General features: G+C 47.0%; 2 protein-coding genes across 2 annotated transcripts in view; both read right to left on the reverse strand.

The window, feature by feature from the left end:
• The window catches only part of LOC143956085 (uncharacterized), a 211,311-nt gene that overhangs the window by 120,948 nt on the left and 76,825 nt on the right, over nt 1-13,538 (reverse strand). The window lies entirely within an intron of this gene.
• LOC143956074 (uncharacterized) overlaps nt 11,679-13,538 on the reverse strand; it is a 70,140-nt gene continuing 68,280 nt past the window's right edge. Inside the window, 1 exon segment of the mRNA XM_077466200.1 lies at nt 11,679-12,913. Coding sequence (XP_077322326.1) covers nt 11,890-12,913 — 1,024 coding nt within the window. The 3' untranslated portion in view covers nt 11,679-11,889.

The raw sequence follows: 13,538 nt of genomic DNA on the forward strand, positions 1-13,538 counted from the left end.
GAGGAGAGGACCCCCGGAGGATCTTGGATCTGGGTATCCCGGTCTGGAGCGGTGAGTGTGCTGGATGTGACCTGCTGTGGCACCGCTGCTGTGTATGGGACACTCTGGCTGAGTAGCGCTGGTGTCTCCAAGTGTGTTTCTGAGGAGGAGGAGGATTTGTGGAAAAGAACTAGTGTTCAAGAGGACTTCCTATGAAGTGACCCCCCCCCCCCTTTTTTACATGCAAAAAAAATAATTTTTTCCCTCTCTCCCCCCTGTGCTTCCAGTTAGGAGGTTACTTTGTTATTTTTCCTAGCTGCTATAAGCGCAGTGTAGTATACACCAGATTCAGTGGGGCTGCGTATAAATGGGGTAAGAACTTCTGCTTGGCGTTTTATTGAAACTGTTTTGTGGGTACACTTGAGGGTCCCTTTTTTGATAGGTTTAGACGCCTACATTTTTTTTTTTTGTGTGATACTGTGTAAACAGCCAAAGGGAGGGAAGAGGAAGAGAGGGAAAAAGGGAAAAAGAAGGGGTGTCCCACTGGCGACTTAAAGGGAGAGATTTAACCTGTTATCTAAGTTAGCCATGTCCAGGAAAAGACCTCCCGAAGAGCAACCACCACTAGAGGGGTCTCAGGTCACCCGCTCTGCTAAGGATAAAACCAATCAAATGGCTCTAGCTGCGGCCACAAAACCGGAGGATATGCTCACCCGGGGTCGGATTCACCCATTAAGTTGGGTATCCAGCAATCAACTTTACAGAATAAAGACTCTAAAAATCCTTCTGCAGATAGAAAGAGCAAAGGCCACTCCTCTTCTAACCCCCCTACCCCATCGGTTGCTAAACTTGGTGGTAGTAAGGGATCGGGGGGAGGTAAAACTGCAATGGCCATAATAAATACGGAAGCAACTACTACGTCGGCTAGCACCTACATATCTACACCTGCTATGTTGGAGGGAAAGCCTACATTAAGAGATATATTGAATGCGATTAAGGAATGTAAAGACTCAATATCTAGTTTTGATAGCCAGTTAAGATCTATTAAGGAGGAACTATTATCTATGAGACTGAATGAATTCTATGAAAGAATTGAACAGGTCTTTATTAAGGACCTCTGATCTTGAGGATCCAAATGGAGATTTTGGTGTAAGTGGGGAAATGTTCTGATCCTGAAGGGGTTAATCTAGGTTTCCACACTATATATGTGAGTATCATCATCTGCTGGAGATAAAAGACGTCACAGTGACTATGGAGGAAGAGGACAGAAAATGACGGGGGGGTTACTGGGTGTAAATAGAAAATAAGATCTTATTACCTCCTTTTCTGCCATTTCCAGCAATGGCTCCTCTCTACTGCCTCCCAACTCACCTCTCACCCGGAACTTCCTGTCTGTACCTGACATCACTTCCTGTCTTCCATAGAGACTTCCTGTCTGTATGTGACATCACTTCCTGTCTTCCATAGAGACTTGCCTGGGTAGAAGTGAGATCACCACCTTCTGGAACTCATAGGATTTGCAGCCCCGAGAAACGTCTCGTAGGGTGAGCACGACCTTGTGCTGTGTGTATGTATGTACTGTATATCCTTACACACTACATTGCCAAAAGTATTGGAACACCTGCCTTTACATGCACATGAACTTTAATGGCAGCACAGGGGAGGGCTGGCAACAAGTCCAGTCAAGTGGCCTATCGAACCACGGCCAGCTCCCAGTAGCACCCACAGGCCATGGCCAGCACAGGACCTGAAAGCCAGACAGTGTTGAGGGCTATTTCCTATTTTTAGGTTACTGGGCGGACAGGGCACTGAGGCAGGGTAAATGGGGTGTATGGGGGGTGGGATGTGGGGGTCAGCTGGGGGTGTCAGAGTCTCTCACCTCAGCGATGCCGGCTTAGCCTCCTGGGGGGTGATGGTAACTTCAAGTTGCAGCCAGCACCCAGTCTGGGCCAGTCATGCCCTGGTCTCTGCCTGCCTCCAGGCCAAGGACTCCGGGACTTGTAGTGGAAAAGTAAGCTGCTCTCCGTCAGTTATTTCTTCTTCTCTCTGTGACCGTCTCTCTAAAAACTTCAAGTTGCAGCCATCCGGAACCAAGCTCAGACAATCACAGATATCCCAACCTGCGAAAACTAATTTCAGGAAGGTGACGCTTTGCGCTGCAGCCTTACCAGTGCCAACTAAATGCAGCCTATCAGTGTCCAGTTGTGCCACCTTATCAGTGCAGCTTATCAGTGTCCATCAGTGCCACCTCATCAGTGTAGCCTTTCAGTGCCCACCAGTTCAGCCTTTTAGTGCCACCTGAGCAGTGTCCACCAGCGGAGCGCTCCCGACTCTACCCCGCCCCCTCCCCTGGCCAAAGACAGAACAGCCCGAGCGGCCGTACTCTATTCGACTGCTCTGTCTTCTGGCCCAGCCGGGAGATCGCCCAGCGCTCGCGGGTGTCCGGGAGCCCGCAGCCAAATGCGGGAGACTTGGGATGTCTGCAGTCACGTGACGTGCGTGACCCGCCACACACCCTGACCCCAAAGACTCAGTCTCCAAGAGTTGTAGTTTCTGTCTGCTGCACGCCGCTGCTCAGTTCTCTCCACCCACCCAGGAACTTGAGTGCGGTCCGGACTACAACTCCCGGAATGCAGCGCGAGAGCAACACAGCCAATTCCTGCACAAAAAAATGTCAGCAGACAGCAGCCATTTTGAATATAAGTTAGGCAGCCTGGTGGAAATTTTCTACCCTGTCCCACGGCCCAGACCCATCCCAGGCCCACTGTTGGCAGCTATAACAGCTTCAACTCTTCTGGGAAGGCCGTCCACAAGGTTTAGGAGGGTGTCTATGGGGAATGGTTGACCATTCTTCTGAAATGGATAAGAACTACAAACTAGTTTGAGGTTATCTGCTGCTATTTCCAATTAAAAAGTATAAATGTGCATGCACATTAGAAGTAAACACTCTCTGAGACACGTTCAGCTCGGCTACTTCTAAATTCTGATTTATTCGTGGGCAGTGTTGATATTTTATACAGAAAGATACGTCATTGCTATGTCAGTGTAATTGGTACATCTTATTGGTTACAATACAAGAGAAATGAAGAAACTTGATGCTTGACGTTCGGTTGAAGCTGGTTCCCTTATCTCAAATGCATTCTTCTAACGCGTGGGATGTAGGGTATAGACGCCATTTTAACTCTGAACGGAGAGTCAATCTGTATACTACATAATAAGTAAGGAACATGCATACACATAAGCAAATAGACATTTTCTGATTATCATTATGTACATTAGATTTCTTAACAGTCCACCCTAAAATTGCTATTTTCTTCTGTCCCTCATCTAAAGGTCCTCCTCACCTGGCCCATTCTCCTCAGCAACTCTTTTTAAGCTGTATATAGAGTTAGGCAGCAACTAGTTCACTACCCCCCTTGATACAGCTGGAGAAGGGCAATCAGGTGCTATCTATCCCTATAACCATATAGGATTGTGAGATTATGGACAGGGAGTGACTGTAGAGGAGTGAAGGGTTTGTCATCCTCCATCATAAGAGGGTCCTCTTCTTCTTGGTGGAGAGATGTAGGTGGGCTGTTGTCTACAGCCTTGCTCATTAACTTCTTTACGAAAGGTAGAATACAGCATACAATCGGGGCTAAAAGAACCAGGATTATTAGTACCGTTACCCCTATCTGGGCGAGCACCTTCTGCCACCCACTCATCCAGCTAAAATATTGATCCCATGGGTCTGTAATACCGGAGTTCTTCTTCAACTCCAATGACAAATCTTCTCATTTCTTTATAGCTAAAGTTACTTTACCATTTGGGCCGGTATTATCAGGAATGTAGGTGCAACGGGTTCCCGTTTTTTTGATAATTTTACAGACACCGCCTTTCTCAGCTAACACCATGTCTAAGGCCATCCGGTTCTGGAATGTCATGTAGAAAGTGGGGGCTAACTGGTCAGCAATTCCCTGGAGGGCATCCTTAGTGTAATTCACAAATCTTTGTTGGTTGTAGTTTATGTAATTGATCCAATCTACATTCTTGTTCACATTTATTATGGGGATCAAAGACTCAAAACCAACTTTTACCTGATCCCTGGAATGAATTCATCAGGGACCCCCCTTGGAACTCCTATAACATCTATGTACACATGAGGGTCAAAGCTTCCGGAGAGAACTGCTCGCTTCCTCCTCTGACTGTGTGCTGGGTCAGTGTATGTATCAGGAGTATCTTCTGCTTGGATATGGAGGGACATAATGACCTTTTCAAGGGCACATTCACCGGTCCAGATACCCTCTAATCTGGTCCTATGTTCCAACCCACTGTCCCTCCCAGGAACCACAATTCTGGCCCCAGTAACTGTCCGTAAAACACACATATATATCCTTACCATCAGGGATGTCACTGTACCAATGGCATTGCCATAAAAGAGTCAAACGGACAAGGTGCTATGTCACAGTAATCAAAGGTAAAGGTGGTCACATGTGTACCTGAAGAGTTATACCAAAATGTAATTATGTTATCATTTTTTGTGATGGCCACCTCCTGGGCCTCCCCCTTAGACCAAACAGAAAAAGGATATGCAGCATGGTCGTCATGAAGTGGGCGGGATCAGGGGTTGGAGTTTCTTACAGTGGGAGGCGTGTATTCAGGTATTCTTCCCGGGCAATTTGACTGAGCTGGCTGTGGTCAGCAAAACTTGGAATGGACCATCATATCTGGGTTCAAGAGAATGTTTTCTCACAAATGTATTTACCAATCCCCAATCTCCAGTAGTTGGTGTGTTCCTGTATCTAATTCAGGATCTGGAATGGAAGAAAACACCTGGACATGCATTTGGGTTAATTCTCGTGATAATACGGTTACATAATTAGTCAACACATCAGATTGTAACTGTTGGGGAAAGTAACAGCCAAGTCTGGGGGCTGAACCAAACAATTTCATAAGGGGATGTTACACCTCGGGGTGTGTGTCTGACACTAAACAGGGCAATGAGCAAACTGTCTGGCCGACTCATGTTAGTCTTTTGGGCCATCTTTAACATCGTGTTTTTCTAGTGTCCCTTTTATCCTTTCCGCTACTTTGAGGGTGGTAAGGGGTGTGTAGAGCCAACTGAACCCCCCAGTGCTGCCCTAATATTTGTAAGGGTTGCTGTGAAGGCTGGCCTGATCACTCTCTATCACCTCTGGGACCTCAAATCTACATACTATCTCACTCAGTAGTTTCTTAGCTGTGGTCCTGGCAGTCATGTCCACCTCCACTAGGGCGTATTTGAATCTGTCACTCCTTTGGCATTTGGGAGTGATCAATTTGTATCCTCTGGAAGGGGTATAGAGCTTTTGCCAGGTGCTTCTTCTGTGCCTTTTCTGTACATTCTGGGTTACATTTGTTGCAGATGCATGATCTGCAGAAGTTGTTGGTCAATGGAGTAACTCATAAGTTCATAAAAGTCTTTGTTAAGTGGGCAGCTCCATTTGCCCATTGCACCATGGCTGGGTACATACTCCTGGGTAGACAAGGCTTCTTGTTGCACTCGAATAGTCCATCTCTGAGAGTTGCTCCTCTCCGTTTTCCAGCTTTCCTTCTCACCCGGACTTGCTGCTTCCTGTAATTATTTCAGGTAAACTTTGTCCACTGGGAGAGTCTGTAGGATAAGCACGGAGTGGTCTTCTACCACCCTGCTGTCCACTTCCCGTGGACCACTGGCTGTCTGTTTGGCAGCTGAATCGGCTAGATTGCCTCGACCTTCTTTCGAGTTTAGTTTGTCGTGTGCTTTACTTTTAGAATAGTCACTTGGGTTGGGAGAAGCAGGGCGTCCATCAAGTCCTTGATGGCTGAGCTATGTTTCACAGGTGTTCCTTCAGCCGTCAGGAACCCTCTGTCCTCCCAGATAACTCCAAAATCATGGGCAACACTGAAAGCATATCTTGAGTCCGTATGAATATTGGCTCTTTTTCCCTCTGCCAATTTACATGCTGTAGTAACTGCTTGCAGCTCTGCCACCTGTGCAGACATCACCGGTGGTAAGGTTTCAGTTTGGAGAACCGAGTTTTCAGTGGTGACCTGGATCCTGCAGGGGTATTTCACTCACGGGGGGGGAGATGCGTGGTTTCCAGCCATATTAGTTCGATGCAGTCATGGGGTGACAAGTCAAGACTTGACTCCTCCTCCTTTCCCCCCTCGAGAAGTGGAAGAAGGTTGGTAGGTTTCAGTGTTTGACAACGTAATAGAATAATGCTGTCTAGAAGGTAGGAATACAGAAGTCTCAAGTGTCTGGCAGTGGACAGATGTTTCGGCTGGATATTGGTAGAGTATGGGAGCAATGTCATGGGGAGCAAGCAGAATGAGGCAGAGTCAGAAGACCAAGCCCGAAGTTTTGTCAAACAAGGCTTGTGCAGCAAAGACAGCTCACAGACACAATGGGCCTCCTCTTGCTATCGCATCCAGCTGACAGGAATAATATCCTATAGGGCGTAGGCAGATGCCGTGTGATTGGATGAGAACACCTGTAGCATGTCCCAGATGTTCGGATACAAAGGGCTTGAACGTTTTGTCGTAGTCTGGGAGCCCTAGCGCCAGAGATGGTGTGCTTGAAGGCCTCAAAGTTGGATATTGCTTCAGGAGACATCTGGAAGGGGTCTGCTTTCAGGGCATCATACAAAGCTTGCATCAGTAGGGAGCCTTCTGGAATCCATGCTCTGTAATAGGAAATTGGTCCAAGGAAGGAATGAAGGGGCTTCTGGCCTTGTGGCAGTGGGATGTCGGAGATTGCTTTCACCCTGTCTTCAGTGAGGTGTCTTGTCCCATGGGACAAGACAGTGTCCAAGAAAAATTACAGATGTTGAGCACCACTGCAATTTGGGCTTTGCAACCCTGTTTGGCAAGATAGCACAACTGGCTTTCTGAGGTGACTTCAACAGTGGGTAAGTCAGCTGCACAGTGGAGAAGGTCATCAACATATTGGAGGAAAATCACTTCCAGGTGATCCTCTTGTTATGTGTCAAGGATGATAGCCATAGCGTTTGCAAACTAGCTTGGAGAGTTCTGTGCCCCTTTTGGCATAACTGTCTAGGTATGTTGCTGTCTTTTTGTGGGTGAATGCAAAAGGTACCAGCAGGAGGGGTGAGGGTGGACACTGAAGAGAGCGTTTGCATGGTCCACCACTGTGAGGTACATTGCAGTCAGGGACACCCCCGCAAGTAGCTGGTTCTCTTATAGGGGTTCTCTTCTTCCTAGAGAACAGAGGTGTGTTGCATGGAGGTGCGCAGGGTATCAGGGCTCCATTTGACACAAGGGCCTTGGCATGCTTCAAAATAGCTGCAGATTGAGCTAACTTTAGGGGGGGGGGGGGGTATTGTGGTTTTCCGGAGCAATGATGCACCCTCTTTGAACTTGACTGAAACTGGTGGCACCTTTAAGTGACAGTTGTCTTCCGGTCCTGTGGATCATAGGCATGCAGGGATTCTGTCATGTACTTCCTGCGTTATTGAACTTGGAGTTATTGCTCCATGAAGTGTCATCAGGAGAGGCAGAGAATACAAAGCAGATGAGTCTTCCAAGGATAGGGGAGTATGTAACTTCACCCCCCCTTCAGGTGTGAAAATGATTGAAGCCTGTAGTCTGGACAGCACATCAGCTCCTAGTAGATTCAAGGGACATATAGAGGACACCACAAATCTGGTAAGCAAATCAGGAAATGTCCTCACTTGGAGAGGCTCAGTGAGTGGACTGGAGCGGGGCACCCCATCCACTCCCATGCAGGAAACATCAATAGTGGAAAGGAAAGAATTATCAAGCAGGTCCTCAGCCCTCAACACACTCCTGGCTGCACTCATGTCAATGAGACAAGTGGTAGGTTTTCCTTGTATAGGTAACGTGACCCTTGTTAGGGGTCCTCCAGTCTCATTTGAGGACACTGTCATAAGGGGTGACACGGGTTTGCCCATTTCCTAGCGTCAGTTGGGGCGTGGTGGTGGAGGTTCATGTCCACGTTGCCCCTCACGGGGATCCCTGTCTTGTCTCGGATGTCTTGGGGCTCTGCATACTCTTCTGATGTGACCCCGCTTCCCGCAGTTGTAACAGATGATCTTTTCCCTGGTATTGGGCAGTGGTGGTGGACGAGTGTAGGCGGGATCTTCATCTTGTGTTACCATGAGGGGCGTTGGTTTTTTTCCCTTTTTGGTTTTCTATCCCTCTGGCCACCAACAGTAAATCAGACATTTTCATTGAGCGATATTCAGGGCGGGCCACCATCAGGCTTTTTCTGATATCCTCTCTGAGTCCTGAGACAAAAGCAGATAACGTGTGTGTGTGTCTTTTCATAGAGGGAGAAGCCCAGATCATCAAAGGCCTGTATGAGTCTAGCATGATACTTCTCCACAGACTCCCCTTTATCTTGGGCAATATCTTGGATTGTGGTGGTCTGATCTGCCAATTTCTCCTTTGCCCAGTCTCGGAGTTGTGCACAGAACTCCACGCCTGAGGTGTAGGAAGTGGCACTTGTCAGGCAGACATCATAGTAGGGCCACCTGCATAACCGGCCAAAAGACATGTCCTGCTTTAATTTGGCATAGGCTGATCAAGTCTCTCCAGGCAGCTTAGTAAGTTTATTGTATCTGCACTATCCTGCGGTAGAAGGGCATTGGCTGTTTCTCTGGGTCAGGCAGACTTGTCACTAAGGTTGCTGCTTGTGATGGGGTAAAAGCAACATACATCACCAGTGCCCCTTCTGGTAACCGAGACTGGTGTTGGGGCAGGGGCTGAGAATGGGCACTGTTCCTTACGGTTGTCAGCATACGTTTTGAGATCCTCCCAGAACTGTGAGTCCGGAGCCAGATTGGGGGTTAAATCAGCAGGTGGCCTTGCTGCCTGTTGTTGGCCTTCCCACTCGGACGCTTCTTCATCATTAACATACCCAGCCTGTGAAGGTAGTGCTTCCATATTAGGGAAGACAGGTGTGTGGTAGGAACCATCCTGGTTTAGAACAGGAAGAACTTGGTATAGGTCATGGCTGGGCCTACTGGGTGTACCAAGATGGCCGCCGGCAGGAAGTGCACTGGGCTGGGCAGAAAGTGAAGGTATGGGTGCACTAAGATGGCTGCTGGGTGGAGTTGTCACAGTGGGTTGTGCTTGGGCTGGAGTTTTAAGAAGGGAGTGGGTGTACGGCGGATGGCAGGGTTGTCCCTCTCCTCCTTCGTTCCAGTTTTTTGTATATGGGGGCGGTACAGCCACATTATCAACTCTGTGATACACATACATAGTACAATTGGCATCTTTCTCGATTTCCTCTTCTATCCAACCCTCTTAGTGCAATGCCCTTGCCGTCCTGTACCATGCTTCTGCCACATCCAATAAGCCATTATCACACAGAGCGCCCCTTTGTTCTCTTATCAGCACACGCCATTCCTCTGCTTCTTGCAACATCTTCTCTCCTCTTCACAATATCACATTCTAGCATTCCCTTCTCTCTCTCTCAGCGGACGGCTTAAGAGGAGAATACAGGCAACTAATGGGTTAATACTCCTCTGACTGCTGTCTTATCAAAGAATTCCTAGGGTGGGGGCTCGCATCCCTGCGAGAGATCTGTCTCCTCGCACACTCCTGACTGTTCTCTCTCTTCGAGGGTCAAAACTAGCATGTCAGAGGTGGTGTGGAGCAGTGGCTTATGGCCCAACTGATCCTTCAGGTAGCCACCTTCTCACCTTCACCAATCCCCAACCCTCCTCATGTATGGCAAACAGTAATCCACAAATACACTCAGGACAGGACATTACACCTGACACTCTTTGAACTGCAAAGATAGCTCTCGGGAGAAGCTCACCTGAGTTACAAGACTGCCAAATTCCAGCTAGCCTTCGTTCAGTCTGCCCAATCCGCAGCTGAGATTAACCCTCAAGAAAAGCTCACCCGAGAAGAACGTTTATAGACGTTTGCAAGACGGCCACTTCCGCAAGCCTTCTTTCAAACTGCCCTAATTCGCAGCTTGAGATTAACCCTCAGAGGTCCTACACAGCCAACCTCGAGTAACACCATCTATAAATGCCTGCAGAATTCCACCCCATCACTAGAGGTAGAATCTAGGGGTGAGGATGGACACACGCCTGCAGCTGCACTTTCAGTCTGCTAAATTTGCAGTCCTTCAGAATGACAGACACTGAACAGATAATAGTCAGCAGAAAACCATTAGCAGGTTTGTTAAAACAGCTCCAGGTAAGAAATAAGTTACCTGCCTCTTTGAACAATCGAAAGGAGCCAACAAGACAAAATCAACCGGCCCAACCAGAGAAGTCGTACAATGGTAAGGATAAATATGCTTACCGTACTGTTAGGGCTGCGCGCTTAACCCCCTTCTCTGATCTGGCCAGCTGTTCAGTCCTGGAATGCGGTCTCCCTTCGATTGAAGCCTGAAAGCCCCCACGCTCGGGCGCCAATTGAAATGGATAAGAACTACAAACTAGTTTGAGGTTATCTGCTGCTATTTCCAATTAAAAAGTATAAATGTGCATGTACATTAGAAGTAAACACTCTCTGAGACACGTTCAGCTCGGCTACTTCTAAATTCTGATTTATTCGTGGGCAGTGTTGATATTTTATACAGAAAGATACGTCATTGCTATGTCAGTGTAATTGGTACATCTTATTGGTTACAATACAAGAGAAATGAAGAAACTTGATGCTTGAAGTTCGGTTGAAGCTGGTTCCCTTATCTCAAATGCATTCTTCTAATGCGTGGGATGTAGGGTATAGACGCCATCTTAACTCTGAACGGAGAGTCAATCTGTATACTACATAATAAGTAAGGAACATGTATACACATAAGCAAATAGACATTTTCTGATTATCATTATGTACATTAGATTCCTTAACACTTCCAGAAGGCCATTTGTGAGGTCAGGCACTGATGTTGGAAAAGAAGGCCTGTCTCGCAGTCTCCGCTCTAATCCATCCCAAAGGGCGGAGCCAACTCAATATTGAACCCTACGGACTAAGACTGGAATGCAATTAAAGTTCATGTGCGTGTAAAGGCAGCCATCCCAATACTTTTGGTAATATAGTGTATGTGGTATCGCTGCAATCGGCAGGAGCAGGAGAATTTATTTGCGGTTGTTCTTTGGTGGAAGGTTATGGTTGTAACAAGAAATATACATCTACATTCCTAAAAAAAAAAAAAAAAATTTTTTTACTATTTTGGGCCAGTTCTCCTTTGATAATAAAAATAAATAAATCAGGAGACATCAATCACCATTTACCACCAAATGAAAGCCCAATTTGTCCTGAAACAAACGCGGTATAATCCACCTGGAGGCACAAAGCAGTTGTGATGATATGTACGGATTTACTAACACATGTCAAAGTTGCAAAAATTGTGCTTAAGCATTAACATTTGTTTTACCCTTAGGTGTGAAGGAGATAACAAAGTGATTTCCTATGACTGTCAGCCCCATCTAGTGGCCATAATGAGGTATCTCTCCTGAACTACCTAAAATTCCACATTATGGCCACTAGATGGAGCCAATGATCATAGGAAATCACTTTATTAAATAAAATGCGACCAGAATTTATCATAGTACAGCGAATGCTTGTCACACCTCAATTTTTTTAAGCTAGAACTTTAAATGTTTATTACATATAGATAGTCTGGTTGAAAAAAGACACAAGTCCATCTAGTTCAATCAATATAAAAAAAAAGTTTACACCACAAAATGTACCAATGAGAGGTAAGGACTCCATTTTTATTTTTCTCCTGCTATCAATGGCCGACACGGTACAACACTTCATCCATGTCTTTGGTGATCTCTGATCTCCTTATCAACTGTTTCTTCCATGATGAAGATCAGGCATGGAGTATATCTGAGGTGTATATCAGGGGGTGCTTCTTCCCCACATGTCCAGCAACATTCATATACAAGACATTTCCCACACTCAAGGCACTAATACACTTCGAGGGTTGTGTGGGACCCTCTGATGTACAGGAAGACAGGACTTCAGTGAGAAACAATTCCCTCACTCAGGACAGGAACGTGGCTTCTCCCCCGTGTGAGATCTCCGATGTTTGTCAAGATTGGGCTTCTGTGAAAAACATTTCCCGCACTCAGGACAGGAATACGGCTTCTCACCCGTGTGCGACCTCTGATGTTTGAGAAGAAGTGAGTTAGTTGAAAAACATTTCCCACACTCAGGACAGGAATATGGCTTTTCACCCGTGTGCGATTTATGATGATAGGAAAGACTGGACTTATTTGCATAACATTTTCCACACTCAGGACAGGAATACGGCTTCTCACCCGTGTGCAACCTCTGATGTTTGAGAAGAAACGACTTTGTTGAAAAACCTTTCCTGCATTCAGAACATGAATACGGCTTCTCACCCGTGTGTGACATCAGATGTGTGTCAAGATTCGACTTAACTGAAAAACATTTCCTGCACTCAGGACAGGAATACGGCTTCTCATCTGTGTGCAACCTCTGATGTCTGAGAAGATTTGACTTATCTAAAAAACATTTCCCACACTCAGAACAGGAATATGGCTTCTCACCCGTGTGAGACCTCTGATGTATAACAAGTTCTGATTTCTGTACAAAGCATTTCCCACACTCAGCACAGGAATACGGCTTCTCACCTGTGTGCAACCTCTGATGTGTATCAAGATGCGACTTATCTGAAAAACATTTCCCGCACTCGGGACAGGAATACGGCTTCTCACCTGTATGAGACCTCTGATGTCTATCAATATGCCACTTAACTGAAAAACATTTCCCGCACTCAGGACAGGAATACGGCTTCTCACCCGTGTGTGACCTCTGATGTCTGAGAAGACGTGACTTCGCTGAAAAACATTTCCCGCACTCAGAACAAGAATGTGGCTTCTCACCTGTATGAATTTTTTTATGCATATTAAGACTATTCTTAGAATTTAAACACTTCCCACACTCAGTACAGGAAAACCTCTTATCTGTTGGAAGGACAGCACCGTCCCGCACAGTCTGAGGTTCCTCGGGATAAGAGGAATACGATGGTCCGGCACCGTCCCGCACAGTCTGAGGTTCCTCAGGATAAGAGGAATATGATGGTCCGGCACCGTCCCGCACAGTCTGAGGTTCCTCAGGATAAGAGGAATACGATGGTCCGGCACCGTCCCGCACAGTCTGAGGTTCCTCGGGATAAGAGGAATACGATGGTCCGGCACCGTCCCGCACAGTCTGAGGTTCCTCAGGATAAGAGGAATATGATGGTCCGGCACCGTCCCGCACAGTCTGAGGTTCCTCAGGATAAGAGGAATACGATGGTCCGGCACCGTCCCGCACAGTCTGAGGTTCCTCAGGATAAGAGGAATACGATGGTCCGGCACCGTCCCGCACAGTCTGAGGTTCCTCAGGATAAGAGGAATACGATGGTCCGGCTCTGTCCCGCACAGTCTGAGGTTCCTCGGGATAAGAGGAATACGATGGTCCGGCACCGTCCCGCACAGTCTGAGGTTCCTCGGGATCAGAGGAATACGATGGTCCGGCACCGTCCCGCACAGTCTGAGGTTCCTCAGGATAAGAGGAATACGATGGTCCAGCACCGTCCC

This window comes from Lithobates pipiens, unplaced genomic scaffold (genome assembly GCF_037356315.1).
Source record: "Lithobates pipiens isolate NorthernLeopardFrog02 unplaced genomic scaffold, aLitPip1_a1.2 Scaffold_35, whole genome shotgun sequence".
Lineage (NCBI taxonomy): Eukaryota > Metazoa > Chordata > Amphibia > Anura > Ranidae > Lithobates > Lithobates pipiens.